Source organism: Chiloscyllium plagiosum, unplaced genomic scaffold (assembly GCF_037043375.1).
Source record: "Chiloscyllium plagiosum isolate Xiang-an unplaced genomic scaffold, Cpla_swu_hap1 HiC_scaffold_53X, whole genome shotgun sequence".
Lineage (NCBI taxonomy): Eukaryota > Metazoa > Chordata > Chondrichthyes > Orectolobiformes > Hemiscylliidae > Chiloscyllium > Chiloscyllium plagiosum.
In genome coordinates, this window is record NW_028270191.1 from 20,950,061 (window position 1) to 20,971,631 (window position 21,571).

Consider the following 21,571-nt stretch of genomic DNA (forward strand, 5'->3'; position numbering starts at 1 on the left):
CACGCAGTGCGCACTCGCTGACACTACTCAGTACACACTCACTGGCACCACTCAGTACACACTCACTCACACCACTCAGTACACACTCACTGGCACCACTCAGTACACACTCACTGACACCACTCAGTACACACTCACTCACACCACTTCGTACACAATCACTGACACCACTCAGTACACACTCACTGACACCACTCAGTACACACTCACTGACACCATGCAGTACACACTGACTGACACCACGCAGTACACTCTCACTGACACCACTCAGTACACACTCACTGACACCATTCAGTACACAATCACTGAAACCACTCAGTACGCATTCACTAATCAGTGCACCATCACTGACGGTACTTAAAATATCAATATTGAAAGTACTTGGGCGTCAGTTGGCTCAGTCGATTGGGCACTTAGTTTGTGATGTGGACTGATGTCAACAACACGCATCGACTACTCGCACTGGCTGCAGTTACAATGAAGATGCTGTCTTCTCAAGCCTTGCCTGGGGCTTGGTGACCCTGTGGTTAAGCTGACAACCAGCTTTTTCTCGGATGAATCAGGGGGCTATGACTTTTACATGGTACTGTTACCATGCGAAATGTGCGACAAGGAGGAAAGGCAAAAGGGCAGATCAGGACCATGTCCCAGACATGTTCTCGATCAAATCTCTGATGCTGACGGGCTCCACTGTAGGTAGGTCCCCTCCATCCCAACTGTGTAAACACGGACTGCAGTGAGACCTAGTTTGAGGGGAAGAATGTAGAATATCTTTTGAGCGCACATTGGGTCAGATTTGAAATGACATATTCAATGTTTACAATTCTCTGTTGGTGCGAGTCTCTGTCGCGGCAGAAAAGGAAACTGTTTGCTGCTGAAAACAGCCAAGGCAGACAGTTAGGAGGCTGGAAGAACACAGCAAGCCAGGCAGCATCAGGAGTTGGAGAAGACAACATTTCGGGTGTAAGCCTTCTTCAGGGGTGGGCCTGAGGGTCAGGGGAGCTGCAGATAAAGAGGGGGCTGTGGAGGAGGGTTTGGGTGGAGTGAGGAACAGAGTGGTGAGGTCAGGATAGGTGAAGACAGGTAGAGGGTATGCCCTGATTGGTCAATGGGAGGAATGAGTCCGGTTGGTAGCTGAAAGGAAAGGTCGGTTAGAGGACTGGAAGGAAGTGCGAGGGGCTGGGAACGGAGTCGGGGGATGGGGAGGGAGGTTATTTGAAATTGAGGAACTTAATGTTGAGTCCTCCAGGCTGTAGGCTACCAACTGGGTTCATTCCTCCCATTGATCAATCAGGCCGTACCCTCTACCTGTGTTCACCTATCACTGCCTCACCACTCAGCCCCTCTCTCCACCCAAACCTTCCCCCAAACACCCCCACCCCTTTACCTGCAGCTCCCATTATCCCCACCCTCAGTCCTGAGGGAGGGTGAGACCCAAAACATTCATTTCTCCACCTCCCGATGCTGCCTGGCTTGGTGTGCACTTCCAGCCTCCTGCTTGTCTACCTTGGGTTCCAGCATCTGCAGTATTTTTTGTCTCTACCTGAAAGCACCCATCCTTATCCCAACATGATATTGAATGGTGTGCAGTGAGGAACTGCTGCATCATATACAGGCAATAGGGAAATCGCTGCTGCATGCCACTTTGGCAGCTCTGCTGCTTCTCTCCTGCCGCACTAATGTTGCTTTTACATCATGGGGTGTTTTAGGGCTCACTTCTCATCGGTCATGAAATGGTCAAGAGTGCTTGTGGTAAGTCGTTGGGCTGCACCCAGTGGGCAAATGCCCAGGGTCACAATGTAAGGTGAGGTTACAGTTGCATGACACCTTCAATGTCTGGGTGTGTGTGTGCAATGCTTTGGACAGTCACACATGGCCTGGACACAGAGAAATCTCCCTCACAGCACAATGTACTTACTCCAACTACATTGGCCCTGGCCACAACCATTTTCATTTCCATTGAGCACTTGTGGTTTTCAGGAGAGTGGAAGCTCTTTGGGCCGTGAGTTCTGTGAGTCGATCTGAGTCTTCATCTGCACACTGAGCCTGCTAGCATCAAGCCCATCTGGTCAACATGCCAGCAGTGGTATGTAGCTTGGGGTGAGGGTAATGGGAGCTGCAGGTCAAGGGGAGGGTCTGTGTGGTGGAGGGTTTGGGTGGAGAGAGTGGGGCAGTAGTGAGGCAGTGATAGGTGAACACAGGTAGAGGGTACGGTCTGATTGGTCAATGGGAGGAATGAAGCCAGTTGGTAGGTGACAGCTTCGAGGGTACTTTCTTCGGAAGTCAGGCTGTTGCTCACCATCGATAATTCGACCTGAGCCCTTTCGTGGTCTATCTCCGCCCCACTTTCACCGTGAGCTGTCCCACATTACCTTTTCACTTTTCTTCTGTTTGGACTCATCATGATTATGTTCCAGAGCCTTTTTCCTGCGGCACTGGACCCTGGATACCCGCAACTACACTTGACTGTCTGTGGATGGACACCTCACATTGACCATGGTGCACCACTTCAGCAACGTTGCTGGGTAGCCCCGAACAATGAGTAACCAGCATCGTGACTGATACTGTACAACTCTGCTCCTGTGTTCCTGTCTCTCACTGGATTGATGGCAATGGATTCACATGGCTGACCATGGCCAACTCTCCAGGCTGCAGTAGTATGGTCAACCAAACCGTGACCACTCTGAGCAGCTCAGACCTTGCCCAAGCCCCTGTGCTGATATCAGAGACTGCCCAGAACTTGCCAAATTCCAAAGGTGATATTATTTTAGCCAGATTACACACCTTCCAATTAGACAATTTTCTTCTTGGGAAAGTGCTTGTCTTGAATCACACTGGTAGCCAGGAAGTCCCACAGGCTTCATTACATCTTATTTATTTATTTTTATTGTAAATAATAAGCCCTACTGTTCCCAATAAACTCCTGCCTACTGTGAAGCGAGGTACTCTAACATTGTTGAAGCCTTACAACTGCTGACACATTGAGAGTTATAGAGCTTCATCGAGTCGTGCAGCGCGGAGTCAGGCCATTTGGCCCAAACTGATCCATGCTGACCAAAATGCGCATGCACTCTGACCCCATTTCCCTGCACTTGGCCCCTATCCTTCTAATCCTTTCCTATTCATGTATTTGTCCAAATGCCTTTTAAATGTTGTTAATGTACCTACCTCAACCACTTCTGCTGGCAGCTCATGCCAGGTGAGAGAAACTGAGGACTGCAGATGCAGGAGATCACAGTCACAAAGTGTGGTGCTGGAAAAGCACAGCTTGTCAGGCAGCATCCGAGGAACAGGCGAGTCCTAGCTTGTCCACCTCTCCCTATAAATCAGATTGCCGAGTTCTGGCAACATCCTTGTAAATTCTTCTGCACTCTTTAAAGTTTAATAACATCCTTTCTATAGCAAGGTGACCAAACCTGAACATAATACTCCAAGTGTGTCCTCACCGACACCTGTACAACTGCAACTTAACCTCCCGACTTCTACACTCAAAGCCATGTCTGATGAAGACCGGTGTACCAAAGACCTTCTTCACTGACCTGTCTGCCTGTGACTCCAAAGAGGATTGATGGAGCGGTGGATGTGATCTCTATGTACTCCAATACGGCGCTCGATAAGGTTCCCCATGGGAGACTGGTCAGCAAGGTTAGATCTCATGGAATACAGGGAGAACTAGCCATTTGGATACAGAACTGGCTCAAACGTAGTAGTTAGAGGGTGGTGGTGGAAGGTTGCTTTTCATACTGGAGGCCTGTGACCAGTGGAGTGCCACAAAGATCGGTGCTGGGTCCACTACATTTTGTCATTTATAGCAATGATTTGGATGTTAACACTGGTGTTATAGTTAGTAAGTTTGCAGATGACACCAAAATTGGAGGGGCAGTGGACAGTGAAGAAGGTTATCTCGGAGCACAATGGGATCTTGATCAGATGGGCCAATGGGCTGAGGAGTGGCAGATGGAGATTAATTCAGATAAATGCGAGGTGCTGCATTTTGGAAAGCAAATCAGAGCAGGACTTATACACTTAATGGTAAGGTCCTGGGGAGAGTAGCTGAGCAAAGAGACCTTGGAGTACAGGTTCATAGCTCCTTGAAATTAGAGTCACAGGTAGATAGGATAGTGAAGAAGGCGTTTGGTATGCTTTCCTTTATTGGTCAGAGTATTGAGTACAGGAGTTGGGAGATCATGTTGCAGCTGCGCAGGACTGTGGTTAGGCCATTGTTGGAATACTGTGTCCAATTCTGGTCTCCTCCTATCGGAAAGATGTTGTGAAACTTGAACGGCTTCAGAAAAGAAGGATGTTGCCAGGGTTGGAGAGTTTGAGCTATAGGGAGAGGCTGAACAGGCTGAGGCAGCTTTTTCATGCAGAGGGTTGTGCGTGTATGGAACGAGCTGCCACAGGAAGTGGTCGAGGCTGGTATAATTACAGCATTTAAAAGGTATCTGGATGGGTATATGAATAGGAAGGGTGCAGAGGGATATGGGCCAAGTGCCGGCAAATGGGCCCAGATGAGGTTAGGATATCTGGCTGGCATGGCCGAGTTGGACCGAAAGGTCTGTTTCCGTGCTGTACATCTCTATGAGTCTACGTCTCCACTTTCAGAGAACCATGCAGCTGAACTCCAAGGTCCCTCTGTTCCACTACACTCCTTAAGGCCCCAGCATTCAGCACGAAACTCCTACCTTGATCTGACTTTCCAAGGTGCAAGACTCACACTTATCTGCATTAACCTGGGCCCACTTCCCCAGCTGATCAAGGTCCTGCTGCAATTTCTGATAACCTTCCTCAGTGTCCACCATCCCGCCTATTTTAGTCTCATCTGCAAAATTGTACTTATTGTATTTAAAAAGCTGTGAGCAAAATACTCAACAATGAATCACTTACCCATTTCACTGCAATGTCACTTTTTATTTTACTCAGGCTGCATGGGGGATTGGCGGTGGGGGAGAGGGAGCGTGAAACGTTTCACAGCGCACAATTACCACGGCCTCTCTGTTCCCTCTCATGCACTTTGCACTGCTCATTCTCATAGAGGCTGACCAAGTCAGACACAAAGCAACACCTCACCCCTCAATAAACTCCGTTATTCACCAAACTCCTCGGTTCAGATTCTGTTGCAAGCTGCACTCAGCGACCAAGTGCGCTCCAATCTCATTGATTGATAAAAACGGCGAGTTCGTTCATTTCCGGCTGGCAGACTGACACTTCCTTGGTGGCCTGCAGAGGTAGAAGACTCACAAGTGACTCACTAAAGATAGAAACTGTACTGAAAGGTTCAGACTTTATTCTACTTGAACGGGTCATTGGGAGGCAGAGGAGAGGAGCACAGGCTTAAACATGAAAAGAGGAAGAAAAGATTGAATGCTGGGCTGCTCTCCTTTTCCAGACCTTCCTGTGAAATCGGGACCCAAATTGCATGATACAGAATGGGTTTCCACTTCGTGCATGTGATTTCCTGGACAGCGCTGGAGCAGATTGGGATGTTACTTTGGCAGAAGGTGAAATCCCAAAGGGACAGGGTGCTAGTTGGCGAGATGGCTGCTGTGTGCTGCCAAGTAATAGCAACAGCACAACTTCATTTGGGCTGGGGGTGGGTTTGCACCTGTCTACTCATCCTGCCCCTGACAATGTAAGCCAGTGGCAAACCACCACTGACTCACTGTCAAGAAAATGGTTCAGGATGAGACATCAGCAGACCACGAGTGAAGGACCCAGTTTTGGGCTGGGCACTGATGACGGAATGAAATTTGGAAAAGAAGGAATAGGAAGGATTCCTTCTATGAATTCCCCCCATGAACAATAGGTCACCATCATCCCTGACTCCTGCATGCCATTCTCCTGGATAACACCATTGTCTAGAAATGTAAATAGATCACCCAGAAATACATTCCGACCTGGGGTGTCTGAAGCACTACAAGGGAGTAGCTCAGCACCCAGTAACTGCTGGCCTTGCTGGTGATTCCGTTCCCTCGTGAATGAATCACCAAAAATGGACGCTTTTGTTTTCATTTGAACCCTTTCGAAAGTATTGGTTCCCCAAATCTATCAATCGAGCTTCTAGCAGACATTGTGACGCAACTTCAGAGCAAGTGAGACTGGCTCAGAGGTAGGGACATTACCACTGAACTGCAACGTTTACAATTGATGCTGGTTGGGGAACAATGGGCGCTGGAAGCTCTCGTCAATTCGCCCATTTGACCAGTTGGTGGAGCCTCTAGAACACAATCCTCAGGAACTGTGTGTCTGTGGAAAGAGGATTCTTCCAAACGCCTGTCACACTCTGCTCTCTCTGCATCCTGTCAACCCGAACAAGCACCAAAACAGCTCAGTCCTCGAACTTTGTCAGCAAGGCTCACCTTCAACTTCAATTCATACTTTCAACATCAGAAATCCGCTCAAAGACGCAACGTTTTAAGCAAGAAAGACACATTTGTCGCGAAAAGGCAGCCACTGGTTGGGCGGATCAACTTGCAAATGTTCAAAGCGGGCGGAGGTGGAGGGATGCACAGAGTCTCTGAGGGTTGGAGGGAGCCCAGACAGGGAGAGGCCAAAGTGGGTATTGGGCCAGAAGGAGTGTCATAACATGGAGAGGAGTGCGAGCCCCCCTTGGATCTGGGTGGTCCCGGGCATTGAGTGAACACGGACTGTTGGATGTGGGCAATGGGGGGCGGGGGGAGAATGGGTGACCGTTCAGGAGGGGACTGGGCTAGCAGCACACACTGCCGAGTTGAGGAAAGGCCTGAGACAGCTGATGACACAGAGTGGGCGTCGTGTCTGGGAGGAGAGAGAGAGAGAGGCTGGGCTCCCCACAAGCGGACCCGTTCCCCCTCCCCCTTCCCAGCCCCGGGGGCACAGGGTGGCGGCTTGTTCCTTCCCTCTGTCGGCTGCTCCATTGTGGGCGGCTCCTTGTCAGCTGTCAGTCCCTTGGCCAGCCCCCTCACACATCCACTGGGACATAAAAGCAGCCGAGTCAGCCCTCAGCCCCACCGAGCCGTTCAGTTTCGGAGTGTGCTCTCTCTCTCTCTCTCTCTGAGTGTGGGTCTCTGTTTCTGTCCACCCCCTGAACAACCTCGAAATGACATCGCAAACCATCATCACCACCAGCAGCAGCAGCAGGAAGAGCGGAGGGATAGGAACTAGAGGGAGCATGCATGGATCCGGGTTTTCCGCCGGCTTCAATCGGTTGGGAGGCGGAGGGAGTTTTCAGACATCCCGGCGCGCCCAAAGTGTCGTCCTGGGACCAACCCAGAGGATGTCAGCCTCCAGATTCTCCACTGGCTCTCGGATGTCCGGCATCGGCAGCAGCAGAATGAGTCTAATAGGAGGGGGCTCCGGCAGGATGGGCTTCGGGGGAATGAGTTCTCAGGGGCTGATCCAGAGAACCGCTGCCCTGGACCTGAACGCGCCTTTACCCCAAATCGACACCAGTCAGAACGTTGTCCGCCTGCAGGAGAGCCAGCAGCTCCAGGGACTCAACGACCAATTCGTTGATTTCCTTCCCAGGGTAATGCTCAGTGGGGTCCAGGCAGGTGGGTCTCTAAACTGGGTTCTCTGTGTCTTTCCTCTCTTGTCTTAACTGTCTCTCCATCTCACCCCGCCAGGTTCGGCACTTGGAACAGGTCAATACTCAGCTGAGTATCAAACTGAAACTTCTGCAGGATCAAGGCGAATACAAATCCAACATCGAGAGCATGTTCCAGTCCTACATTGAGAATCTGAGGAACCAACTGGACACGCTTCGCAAGGAGAAGGAGAGGTTCGATGCTGAACTGCTCCAAATGCAAGGGCTGGTCGAGGACTACAAGGGCAGGTCAGTGAGCTGCTGCCGGACTTGGTCCCGTATCGCTTCGGAGGCGGTTTCCTATCGGAACGAAACCAAATCCCAGCTGCAGAATGAGATCACTTTGACAAACGGCCACAATGTGAGCTGAGGGAACGGGCCGCAGCGTTGCTCTGTCGGCGCCACTGAACTGCACACGGCCGGGCTGTTACTGTCTGGGAAACACCGGCAGAGGGACTGATCCAGCTCAGAACCTGGTTTGACAGGGTCTAGTTGGTGGCGGGAGGGGGGAGGCGAAGAATAACGGAGACTGAGACAAACAGGGACTGTGATAGGGACGGGCCAGAAAGACTTGAGCCTCGGTAAAACAATCTCTTTCATTCCAGATACGAAGATGAAATCAACAAGCGCACAGAAATGGAAAATGAGTTTGTCCTGGTCAAGAAGGTGAATGTTACAAAGCCACACGCTCCAGTTCTCCGTTTGCGGGCATCTTTGGTCAGTTTGATCCAAGTATTTTCTCCCTGTGCTCTTTAGGATGTCGATGACTCGTACATGAGCAAGGTGGAGCTGGAAGCGAAGCTGGAAGCCCTGACCGATGAAATTGAATTCCTGCGGACTATCTATGACGAGGTAAATATGTGCCTTGCCTCACCAGCTGTCCTTTTGCCAATCTTTTGTCCATTCAAGTCTCATGCAATGTAGCCCGAATGGTTTCCAATCACCTTCCAATCTTTCTCCCCGTGCCCTGTAGGAACTCCGGGAGCTCCAGGCCCAGATTCAGAATACATGTGTCAACGTGCAATTGGAGGGTGGGCCGAAGCTCAATGTGCAGGAGCTGTTGGACATCGCCAGGAAACAGTATGAAGCTTGTGCCCAGCAAAGCCGCGAAGATGCGGAAGTTTGGAAACGGACCAAGGTTCCTATTCTTTGGCCCATCTTTCTGACTCGGGCAGGAGCGTGAACTGTGGGACTAACTCGTTCTCAATATCTGTTTGCAGATGCAGGAACTGTCCATGGCGGCTGGACAAGGTGGCGATGATATCAATGCGCTGAAGGTAGAGATAAAGCAGACCACAGATCAGATCCGGAGAATGAATGCAGACATTGATAACCTGAAAAAAGAGGTACGCACAAGTCTAAAATCAAACTGAACACTGAAAAACACTTTTAAACACCTCTCTCTCTCTCTCCCTGTCTGTCTCTCCGTCTTTTCTGGCTTCTCTCCCTGTCTCACACGATCCAAAAAGCAATAATTCGTTCAGAAGCGATTGAAGGGTCGGCTGAATGCGGTCCATTTCTAACCGCCTGGGGGGCTCCCTGTTGTCTTTCCCGATGGGAATGTGTTGCTGGTCAGTCTGCAATCCACACCGTCCCGCTTTTCCCAAATCATGGGGAGGAGGGCGAGCCTTTTTTTTGCCAAAGTCTCGCTCGGAGCACTGGGGCTGAGCCTCAAACACTGAAGGAACTGACCAAATGAATATTGATGTTCCTCAGCGTGTGAGACTGGAGGAAGCGATCCGGGAAGCGGAGGACCGCGGTGAGATGTCTCTGAAAGAATGTAAATGTCGGATTTCGGATCTGGAAAACGCCATCCTCCAAGCTCAGCAAGAGCTTTCCGCACAATGCAAGGAATACGAACGGCTGATGAGCATCAAGCTTGCACTGGACATTGAAATTGGCACCTACATGAAACTACTGGAGACAGAAGAGACGAGGTAAGATAAGGGCTAGTTGCTAATCGCAGCCATCACATTGAGTGCTGTGCAGGCAAATTCCAGTCTGCACTTGCAGTTGACTGGTAGCTGTGATCCCTGAGAATGGAATGGGATGGAATACAGGCAGTGTGAATGTGAAGGTGGTTCTGTAATCAGTGACTGACCTCCAGGTTCCACTGAAAGGTCAGGACCCCCACTCCTCACCCTCCAATAGCTTGCTGTCACCTACTACCTGTGGCAACAGTAACGACTGGGCACTTTGCCCGAGGGCAAGGAGCCTGACTGTGCCCATTCAGAAGTGTAGCCCAGGAGATGTCAGTGTCCCTGGGAGAGGGAGATACCTGAGGAAACAGAGGGAAGTCTGACTGTGATTTCCTGTCATTGTCCGCTATAATCTGAGAATGTTTCCTTTCTCAACAGGATGGCAAGTGGGGTAAAAACCCTCAACATCCAGCAAGTACAGAGCCAAGGTAAGAGAATGTCTGTTCTGAGTGAAGGTCGATGATTCTTTCTCCTCAGTATCTGCCCAGCTCCATTCCAATCAGCCATCATCACTCCCCACCTCACAAACCTGATGCTTTCACCATTTGACTTTGCAAAATGGTGCCGAATCTCCACCCTTTGCCATCCTATTTAACATCCCTGATTTACATCACCACACCAGCTTTCAATGTTTAGGACTAGCTTCCATCACTCCTCCCTTCTCTCTCCCTTCTCTGTCTCCTTCTCCACAAACTAGATTTTCCGCCACCTTTTTCTCATCGTCCTGGTAGATTTCAAGGTGGAAATTGTTTCTTTGATTAAGCTCCTGCAAAACATCTTGGGCTATCGTACTTCACTAAAGATACGCTGTGAATTGTAGTCATCTTTCATGTTGCAATTGTTCTTTTAAATTGTAACACCCAGATAATACGACAAGTTTATTTTTACTCTGTCCCCTTTTCCAGGCGGTATGCAGCAGGGCATGGGCTTTGGAGGTGGATCATCTGCCTTTCAGACCTCGCTGAATTTAGGTGTGAGTAACAGATCGATGTCGAGTGGACAAACGTCATATCAAATGAAGAGCACAGGACTGAGTCAACAAGGGTTCATTTAAAACCAACAGTCTCTCAAAGCAGTTCATTGTCAGAGGTTATACATCCCCTAAGTACTGCATTTAGTGCAGTGGTTAATATGTTTGGATTCACTTCATGTCTGCTCTTCAGAACATCTTAGTTCATCTGTTCACATTTCATAGTTTTTTGACATGAAGTTAACATTGACATCTTAACCAGTGCACCAAAGAAAGTAAACTTTGTAAAGGTTTGGGTTTGTGGGAAAAGCAGTCAAGTAACTCATGCTATCTTTGTTGGTATCTTTAAAATGGGGAACTAAAGCCAGGCTTTTGCTGTTGAACTCTCTTTCGATATTATGTACAACATTGTATTGGGGATTTACTTTTTCTGTCCTACTCAATAAACGTCTAATCAGCACATCTGGATTGCTTTTTGAACAGCACATTATTAAGTTCACAAAAAGAACAATTTTCATCCTTAGTTGTGAAATTCAAGAACTATCCATTCCTATACCATTAACTTTCAAGAAATATTACGATATTTAGAAAGATGACACTGTATTTTGTACATCAACTGACAGCACAAATACATCATCACTGAAACTATTCAGTACAACATCACTGAAACCATTGTTATGGACTCGACCCGCTCCCCTCAAAATATTTTAAGAAGGTAGCCTAGACTCGAACTTGTTCTTATTATAACGGTGAATGTAAAACATCTGTTCCAGATGCAATGCGAATTGTCAAACGACTTAATGTTAATCTGTAGTTAAAATACAATCAAAGAAAGACAAACTTAGAATGATTTAACTTGATTGGAAAACTTAATAGGATAATAGGTACAGTAACTATTACTAATTAACTGTTCAGGTATAGCAACATCCCACAAACAGCACTCCCTGGCAAATAGAAAAAATCAGACACTGATTCACGCATGCACTTCTGCAACTCAGGAGGAAGAGAAACATTAATGGGAAATTCAGAGAGAGTGGCAGCCAGGAGACATTCACTGAAGCTTCCAACTATGTTCAGGACACAATAGGTTCCGATATTACTGAAAAAAAATCGATAACCCAGATATCTGGACCTGTGAGAGCAGGACACACCTATTCAGGCTTTTCTTCAGAAAAAAAAACCTCCCAAGCTGATTACTCAAGTGATCTTCAATACTCAGCTCGAAACCTCTGCCTTCCCACCTTGCCAAAATGAAACAGAACAAAATAAATTCTTAAAATGACCACGCAGTGCACAATCACTGAAACCACTCAGTAGACACTCACGGGCACCATTTAGTACACACTCACTGACACCACAGTGCACATTCACTGGCACCACTCAGTGCACACTCACTGACACCACAGTACACATTCACTGACAACACCCAGTGCACACTCACTGACACCACTCAGTACACATTCACTGACACCACACAGTACACACTCACAGGCACCACCCAGTACACACTCACTGACACCACTCAGTACACACTCACTGACACCACGCAGTACACACTCACTGACACTACTCAGTACACACTCACTGACACCACTCAGTACACAATCACCGACACCACTCAGTACACACTCACTGACACCACTCAGTGCGCACTCACTGACACTACTCAGTACACACTCACTGGCACCACTCAGTACATACTCACTCACACCACTCAGTACACACTCACTGGCACCACTCGTACACACTCACTGACACCACTCAGTACACACTCACTCACACCACTTCGAACACAATCACTGACACCACTCAGTACACAGTCACTGACACCACTCAGTACACACTCACTGACACCATGCAGTACACACTGACTGACACCGCGCAGTACACTCTCACTGACACCACTCAGTACACACTCACTGACACCACTCAGTACACAATCACTGACACCACTCAGTACACAATCACAGAGACCACGCAGTACACAATCACTGACACCACTCAGTACACACTCACTGACACCACTCAGCACCCTCTCACTGACACCACTCAGTACACGCTCACTGACACTATTCAGTACGCACTCATGAACACCACACAGTACACAATCACTGACACCAGTCAGCACCCTCCCACTGACACCACTCAGTACACGCTCACTGACACCATTCAGTACACACTCACGAACACCACACAGTACACAATCACTGACACCAGTCAGCACCTTCTCACTGACACCACTCAGTACACACTCACTGACACCATTCAGTACACACTCACTGACACCATTCAGTACACTCTCACTGACACCACTCAGTACACACTCACTGACACCATTCAGTCCATGCTGGCTGACACCATGCAGTACACACTCACTGACACCACTCAGTACACACTCACTGACACCACCCAGTACACACTCACAGACAGTACTCAGTACACACTCACTGACACCACGCAGTACACTCTCACTGACACCACTCAGTATACACTCACTGACACTATGCAGTACACAATCACCGACACCACTCAGTACACACTCACTGACACCACTCAGTGCGCACTCACTGACACTACTCAGTACACACTCACTGGCACCACTCAGTACACACTCACTCACACCACTCAGTACACACTCACTCACACCACTTAGTACACAATCACTGACACCACTCAGTACACAGTCACTGACACCACTCAGTACACAATCACTGACACCATTCAGTACACACTCACTGACACCATTCAGTACATGCTGGCTGACACCATGCAGTACACTCTCACTGACACCACTCAGTACACACTCACTGACACCACCCAGTACACACTCACAGACAGTACTCAGTACACACTCACTGACACCACGCAGTACACTCTCACTGACACCACTCAGTATACACTCACTGACACTATGCAGTACACAATCACCGACACCACTCAGTACACACTCACTGACACCACTCAGTGCGCACTCACTGACACTACTCAGTACACACTCACTGGCACCACTCAGCACACACTCACTCACACCACTCAGTACACACTCACTCACACCACTTAGTACACAATCACTGACACCACTCAGTACACAGTCACTGACACCACTCAGTACACACTCACTGACACCATGCAGTACACACTGACTGACACCGCGCAGTACACTCTCACTGACACCACTCAGTACACACTCACTGACACCACTCAGTACACAATCACTGAAACCACTCAGTACGCATTCACTAATCAGTGCACCATCACTGACGGTACTTAATATATCGTTATTGAAAGTACTTGGGCGTCAATTAGCTCAGTCGATTGGGCACTTAGTTTGTGATGTGGACTGATGTCAACAACACGCATCGACTACTCGCACTGGCTGCAGTTACCATGAAGATGCTGTCTTCTCAAGCCTTGCCTGGGGCTTGGTGACCCTGTGGTTAAGCTGACAACCAGCTTTTTCTCGGATGAATCAGGGGGCTATGACTTTTACATGGTACTGTTACCATGCGAAATGTGCGACAAGGAGGAAAGGCAAAAGGGCAGATCAGGACCATGTCCCAGACATGTTCTCGATCAAATCTCTGATGCTGACGGGCTCCACTGTAGGTAGGTCGCCTCCATCCCAACTGTGTAAACACGGACTGCAGTGAGACCTAGTTTGAGGGGAAGAATGTAGAATACCTTTTGAGCGCACATTGGGTCAGATTTGAAATGACATATTCAATGTTTACAATTCCCTGTTGGTGCGAGTCTCTGTCGCGGCAGAAAAGGAAACTGTTTGCTGCTGAAAACAGCCAAGGCAGACAGTTAGGAGGCTGGAAGAACACAGCAAGCCAGACAGCATCAGGAGGTGGAGAAGACAACATTTCGGGTATAAGCCTTGTTCAGGGGTGGGCATGAGGGTGAGGGGAGCTGCAGATAAAGAGAGGGCTGTGGAGGAGGGTTTGGGTGGAGTGAGGAACAGAGTGGCGAGGTCAGGATAGGTGAAGACAGGTAGAGGGTATGCCCTGATTGGTCAATGGGAGGAATGAGTCCGGTTGGTAGCTGGAAGGAAGGGTCGGTCAGAGGACTGGAAGGAAGTGCGAGGGGCTGGGAACGGAGTCGGGGGATGGGGAGAGAGGTTATTTGAAATTGAGGAACTTAATGTTGAGTCCTCCAGGCTGTAGGCTACCAACTGGGTTCATTCCTCCCATTGACCAATCAGGCTGTACCCTCTACCTGTGTTCACCTATCACTGCCTCACCACTCAGCCCCTCTCTCCACCCAAACCTTCCCCCACACACCCCCTCCCCTTTACCTGCAGCTCCCATTATCCCCACCCTCAGTCCTGAGGGAGGGTTAGACCCAAAACATTCATTTCTCCACCTCCCGATGCTGCCTGGCTTGGTGTGCACTTCCAGCCTCCTGCTTGTCCACCTTGGGTTCCAACATCTGCAGTAATTTTTGTCTCTACCTGAAAGCACCCATCCTTATCCCAACATGATATTGAATGGTGTGCAGTGAGGAACTGCTGCATCACATACAGGCAATAGGGAAATCGCTGCTGCATGCCACTTTGGCAGCTCTGCTGCTTCTCTCCTGCTGCACTGACGTTGCTTTTACATCATGGGGTGTTTTAGGGCTCACTTCTCATCGGTCATGAAATGGTCAAGAGTGCTTGTGGTAAGTCGTTGGGCTGCACCCAGTGGGCAAATGCCCAGGGTCACAATGTAAGGTGAGGTTACAGTTGCATGACACCTTCAATGTCTGGGTGTGTGTGTGCAATGCTTTGGACAGTCACACATGGCCTGGACACAGAGAAATCTCCCTCACAGCACAATGTACTTACTCCAACTACATTGGCCCTGGCCACATCCATTTTCATTTCCATTGAGCACTTGTGGTTTTCAGGAGAGTGGAAGCTCTTTGGGCCGTGAGTTCTGTGAGTCGATCTGAGTCTTGATCTGCACACTGAGCCTGATAGCATCAAGCCCATCTGGTCAACATGCCAGCAGTGGTATGTAGCTGGGGGTGAGGGTAATGGGAGCTGCAGGTCAAGGGGAGGGTCTGTGTGGTGGAGGGTTTGGGTGGAGAGAGTGGGGCAGTAGTGAGGCAGTGATAGGTGAACACAGGTAGAGGGTACGGTCTGATTGGTCAATGGGAGGAATGAAGCCAGTTGGTAGGTGACAGCTTCGAGGGTATTTTCTTCGGAAGTCAGGCTGTTGCTCACCATCGATAATTCGACCTGAGCCCTTTCGTGGTCTATCTCCGCCCCACTTACACCGTGAGCTGTCCCACATTACCTTTTCACTTTTCTTCTGTTTGGACTCACCATGATTATGTTCCAGAGCCTTTTTCCTGCAGCACTGGACCCTGGATACCTGCACCCACCCTTGACTGTCTGTAGATGGACACCTCACATTGACCATGGTGCACCACTTCAGCAACGTGGCTGGGTAGCCCCGAACAATGAGTAACCAGCATCGTGACTGGTACTGTACAACTCTGCTCCCGTGTTCCTGTCTCTCACTGGATTGATGGCAATGGATTCACAGGGCTGACCATGGCCAACTCTCCAGGCTGCAGTAGTATGGTCAACCAAACCGTGACCACTCTGAGCAGCTCAGACCTTGCCCAAGCCCCTGGGCTGATATCAGAGACTGCCCAGAACTTGCCAAATTCCAAAGGTGATATTATTTTAGCCAGATTACACACCTTCCAATTAGACAATTTTGTTCTTGGGAAAGTGCTTGTCTTGAATCACACTGGTAGCCAGGAAGTCCCACAGGCTTCATTACATCTTATTTATTTATTTTTATTGTAAATAATAAGCCCTACTGTTCCCAATAAACCCCTGCCCACTGTGAAGCGAGGTACTCTAACATTGTTGAAGCCTTACAACTGCTGACACATTGAGAGTTATAGAGCTTCATCGAGTCGTGCAGCGCGGAGACAGGCCATTTGGCCCAAACTGCTCCATGCTGACCAAAATGCGCATGCACTCTTACCCCATTTCCCTGCACTTGGCCCATATCCTTCTAATCCTTTCCTATTCATGTATTTGTCCAAATGCCTTTGAAATGTTGTTAATGTACCTACCTCAATCACTTCTGCTGGCAGCTCATGCCAGGTGAGAGAAACTGAGGACTGCAGATGCTGGAGATCACAGTCACAAAGTGTGGTGCTGGAAAAGCACAGCTTGTCAGGCAGCATCCGAGGAACAGGCGAGTCCTAGCTTGTCCACCTCTCCCTATAAATCAGATTGCCGTGTTCTGGCAACATCCTTGTAAATTCTTCTGCACTCTTTAAAGTTTAATAACATCCTTTCTATAGCAAGGTGACCAAACCTGAACATAATACTCCAAGTGTGTCCTCACCGACACCTGTACAACTGCAACTTAACCTCCTGACTTCTCCACTCAAAGCCATGTCTGATGAAGACCGGTGTACCAAAGACCTTCTTCACTGACCTGTCTGCCTGTGACTCCAAAGAGGATTGATAGAGCGGTGGATGTGATCTCTATGTACTCCAATACGGCGCTCGATAAGGTTCCCCATGGGAGACTGGTCAGCAAGGTTAGATCTCATGGAATACAGGGAGAACTAGCCATTTGGATACAGGACTGGCTCAAACGTAGTAGTTAGAGGGTGGTGGTGGAAGGTTGCTTTTCATACTGGAGGCCTGTGACCAGTGGAGTGCCACAAGGATCGGTGGTGGGTCCACGACATTTATAGCAATGATTTGGATGTTAACCCTGGTGTTATAGTTAGTAAGTTTGCAGATGACACCAAAATTGGAGGTGCAGTGGACAGTGAAGAAGGTTACCTCGGAGCACAATGGGATCTTGATCAGATGGGCCAATGGGCTGAGGAGTGTCAGATGGAGATTAATTCAGATAAATGTGAGGTGCTGCATTTTGGAAAGCAAATCAGAGCAGGACTTATACACTTAATGGTAAGGTCCTGGGGAGAGTAGCTGAGCAAAGAGACCTTGGAGTACAGGTTCATAGCTCCTTGAAATTAGAGTCACAGGTAGATAGGATAGTGAAGAAGGCGTTTGGTATGCTTTCCTTTATTGGTCAGAGTATTGAGTACAGGAGTTGGGAGATCATGTTGCAGCTGCGCAGGACTGTGGTTAGGCCATTGTTGGAATACTGTGTCCAATTCTGGTCTCCTCCTATCGGAAAGATGTTGTGAAACTTGAACGGCTTCAGAAAAGAAGGATGTTGCCAGGGTTGGAGAGTTTGAGCTATAGGGAGAGGCTGAACAGGCTGAGGCAGCTTTTTCATGCAGAGGGTTGTGCGTGTATGGAACGAGCTGCCACAGGAAGTGGTCGAGGCTGGTATAATTACAGCATTTAAAAGGTATCTGGATGGGTATATGAATAGGAAGGGTGCAGAGGGATATGGGCCAAGTGCCGGCAAATGGGCCCAGATGAGGTTAGGATATCTGGCCGGCATGGCCGAGTTGGACCGAAAGGTCTGTTTCCGTGCTGTACATCTCTATGAGTCTACGTCTCCACTTTCAGAGAACCATGCAGCTGAACTCCAAGGTCCCTCTGTTCCACTACACTCCTTAAGGCCCCAGCATTCAGCACGAAACTCCTATCTTGGTCTGACTTTCCAAGGTGCAAGACTCACACTTATCTGCATTAACCTGGGCCCACTTCCCCAGCTGATCAAGGTCCTGCTGCAATTTCTGATAACCTTCCTCAGTGTCCACAGCGCACAATTACCACGGCCTCTCTGTTCCCTCTCATGCACTTTGCACTGCTCATTCTCATAGAGGCTGACCAAGTCAGACAAAAAGCAACACCTCACCCCTCAATAAACTCCGTTATTCACCAAACTCCTCGGTTCAGATTCTGTTGCAAGCTGCACTCAGCGACCAAGTGCGCTCCAATCTCATTGATTGATAAAAACGGCGAGTTCGTTCATTTCCGGCTGGCAGGCTGACACTTCCTTGGTGGCCTGCAGAGGTAGAAGACTCACAAGTGACTCACTAAAGATAGAAACTGTACTGAAAGGTTCAGACTTTATTCTACTTGAACGGGTCATTGGGAGGCAGAGGAGAGGAGCAGGGGTTTAAACATGAAAAGAGGAAGAAAAGATTGATTGCTGGGCTGCTCGCCTTTTCCCGACCTTCCTGTGAAATCGGGACCCAAATTGCATGATACAGAATGGGTTTCCACTTCGTGCATGTGATTTCCTGGACAGCGCTGGAGCAGATTGGGATGAACTTTCCAGAACATTTCTTCCCGAGTATGTCATGCAGTTCTTCTGACAAAGTTACTTTGGCAGAAGGTGAAATTCCAAAGGGACAGGGTGCGAGTTGGCGAGATGGCTGCTGTGTGCTGCCAAGTAATAGCAACAGCACAACTTCATTTGGGCTGGGGGTGGGTTTGCACCTGTCTACTCATCCTGCCCCTGACAATGTAAGCCAGTGGCAAACCACCACTGACTCACTGTCAAGAAAATGGTTCAGGATGAGACATCAGCAGACCACGAGTGAAGGACCCAGTTTTGGGCTGGGCACTGATGACGGAATGAAATTTGGAGAAAAGGAATAGGAAGGATTCCTTCTATGAATTCCCCCCATGAACAATAGGTCACTATCATCCCTGACTCCTGCACTGTCATTCTCCTGGATAACACCATTGTCTAGAAATGTAAATAGATCACCCAGAAATACATTCCGACCTGGGGTGTCTGAAGCACTACAAGGGAGTAGCTCAGCACCCAGTAACTGCTGGTGATTCCGTTCCCTCGTGAATGAATCACCAAAAATGGACGCTTTTGTTTTCATTTGAACCCTTTCGAAAGTATTGGTTCCCCAAATCTATCAATCGAGCTTCTAGCAGACATTGTGACGCAACTCTAGAGCAAGTGAGACTAGCTCAGAGGTAGGGACATTACCACTGAACTGCAACGTTTACAATTGATGCTGGTTGGGGAACAATGGGCGCTGGAAGCTCTCGTCAATTCGCCCATTTGACCAGTTGGTGGAGCCTCTAGAACACAATCCTCAGGAACTGTGTGTCTGTGGAAAGAGGATTCTTCCAAACGCCTGTCACACTCTGCTCTCTCTGCATCCTGTCAACCCGAACAAGCACCAAAACAGCTCAGTCCTCGAACTTTGTCAGCAAGGCTCACCTTCAACTTCAATTCATAATTTCAACATCAGAAATCCGCTCAAAGACGCAACGTTTTAAGCAATAAAGACACATTTGTCGCGAAAAGGCAGCCTCTGGTTGGGCGGATCAACTTGCAAATGTTCAAAGCGGGCGGAGGTGGAGGGATGCACAGAGTCTCTGAGGGTTGGAGGGAGCCCAGACAGGGAGAGGCCAAAGTGGGTATTGGGCCAGAAGGAGTGTCATAACATGGAGAGGAGTGCGAGCCCCCCTTGGATCTGGGTGGTCCCGGGCATTGAGTGAACACGGACTGTTGGATGTGGGCAATGGGGGGCGGGGGGAGAATGGGTGACCGTTCAGGAGGGGACTGGGCTAGCAGCACACACTGCCGAGTTGAGGAAAGGCCTGAGACAGCTGAAGACACAGAGTGGGCGTCGTGTCTGGGAGGAGAGAGAGAGAGAGGCTGGGCTCCGCACAAGCGGACCCGTTCCCCCTCCCCCTTCCCAGCCCCGGGGGCACAGGGTGGCGGCTTGTTCCTTCCCTCTGTCGGCTGCTCTATTGTGGGCGGCTCCTTGTCAGCTGTCAGTCCCTTGGCCAGCCCCCTCACACATCCACTGGGACATAAAAGCAGCCGAGTCAGCCCTCAGCCCCACCGAGCCGTTCAGTTTCGGAGTGTGCTCTCTCTCTCTCTGTCTCTCTCTCTGTCTCTCTCTCTCTGAGTGTGGGTCTCTGTTTCTGTCCACCCCCTGAACAACCTCGAAATGACATCGCAAACCATCATCACCACCAGCAGCAGCAGGAAGAGCGGAGGGATAGGAACTAGAGGGAGCATGCATGGATCCGGGTTTTCCGCCGGCTTCAATCGGTTGGGAGGCGGAGGGAGTTTTCAGACATCCCGGCGCGCCCAAAGTGTCGTCCTGGGACCAACCCAGAGGATGTCAGCCTCCAGATTCTCCACTGGCTCTCGGATGTCCGGCATCGGCAGCAGCAGAATGAGTCTAATAGGAGGGGGCTCCGGCAGGATGGGCTTCGGGGGAATGAGTTCTCAGGGGCTGATCCAGAGAACCGCTGCCCTGGACCTGAACGCGCCTTTACCCCAAATCGACACCAGTCAGAACGTTGTCCGCCTGCAGGAGAGCCAGCAGCTCCAGGGACTCAACGACCAATTCGTTGATTTCCTTCCCAGGGTAATGCTCAGTGGGGTCCAGGCAGGTGGGTCTCTAAACTGGGTTCTCTGTGTCTTTCCTCTCTTGTCTTAACTGTCTGTCCATCTCACCCCGCCAGGTTCGGCACTTGGAACAGGTCAATACTCAGCTGAGTATCAAATTGAAACTTCTGCAGGATCAAGGCGAATACAAATCCAACATCGAGAGCATGTTCCAGTCCTACATTGAGAATCTGAGGAACCAACTGGACACGCTTCGCAAGGAGAAGGAGAGGTTCGATGCTGAACTGCTCCAAATGCAAGGGCTGGTCGAGGACTACAAGGGCAGGTCAGTGAGCTGCTGCCGGACTTGGTCCCGTATCGCTTCGGAGGCGGTTTCCTATCGGAACGAAACCAAATCCCAGCTGCAGAATGAGATCACTTTGACAAACGGCCACAATGTGAGCTGAGGGAACGGGCCGCAGCGTTGCTCTGTCGGCGCCACTGAACTGCACACGGCCGGGCTGTTACTGTCTGGGAAACACCGGCAGAGGGACTGATCCAGCTCAGAACCTGGTTTGACAGGGTCTAGTTGGTGGCGGGAGGGGGAGGCGAAGAATAACGGAGACTGAGACAAACAGGGACTGTGATAGGGACGGGCCAGAAAGACTTGAGCCTCGGTAAAACAATCTCTTTCATTCCAGATACGAAGATGAAATCAACAAGCGCACAGAAATGGAAAATGAGTTTGTCCTGGTCAAGAAGGTGAATGTTACAAAGCCACACGCTCCAGTTCTCCGTTTGC

The 21,571-nt window shown here is 49.5% G+C and overlaps 1 protein-coding gene and 1 pseudogene across 1 annotated transcript; both read left to right on the forward strand.

Annotated features, from left to right (window-relative positions):
- The first annotated feature begins 7,078 nt into the window (after positions 1 to 7,078).
- Positions 7,079 to 9,589, forward strand: LOC148134685 (keratin, type II cytoskeletal 8-like). Its single transcript, XM_087985496.1, has 7 exons — positions 7,079 to 7,507; positions 7,572 to 7,813; positions 8,170 to 8,230; positions 8,321 to 8,485; positions 8,538 to 8,702; positions 8,785 to 8,910; positions 9,281 to 9,589. Exons 1-7 carry the CDS (start codon positions 7,079 to 7,081, stop codon positions 9,503 to 9,505), a joined length of 1,413 nt encoding a protein of 470 aa, XP_087841622.1. The 3' UTR covers positions 9,506 to 9,589.
- Positions 9,590 to 19,966: 10,377 nt separating this feature from the next.
- Positions 19,967 to 20,896, forward strand: LOC148134686 (uncharacterized; annotated as a pseudogene).
- Positions 20,897 to 21,571: the final 675 nt, after the last annotated feature.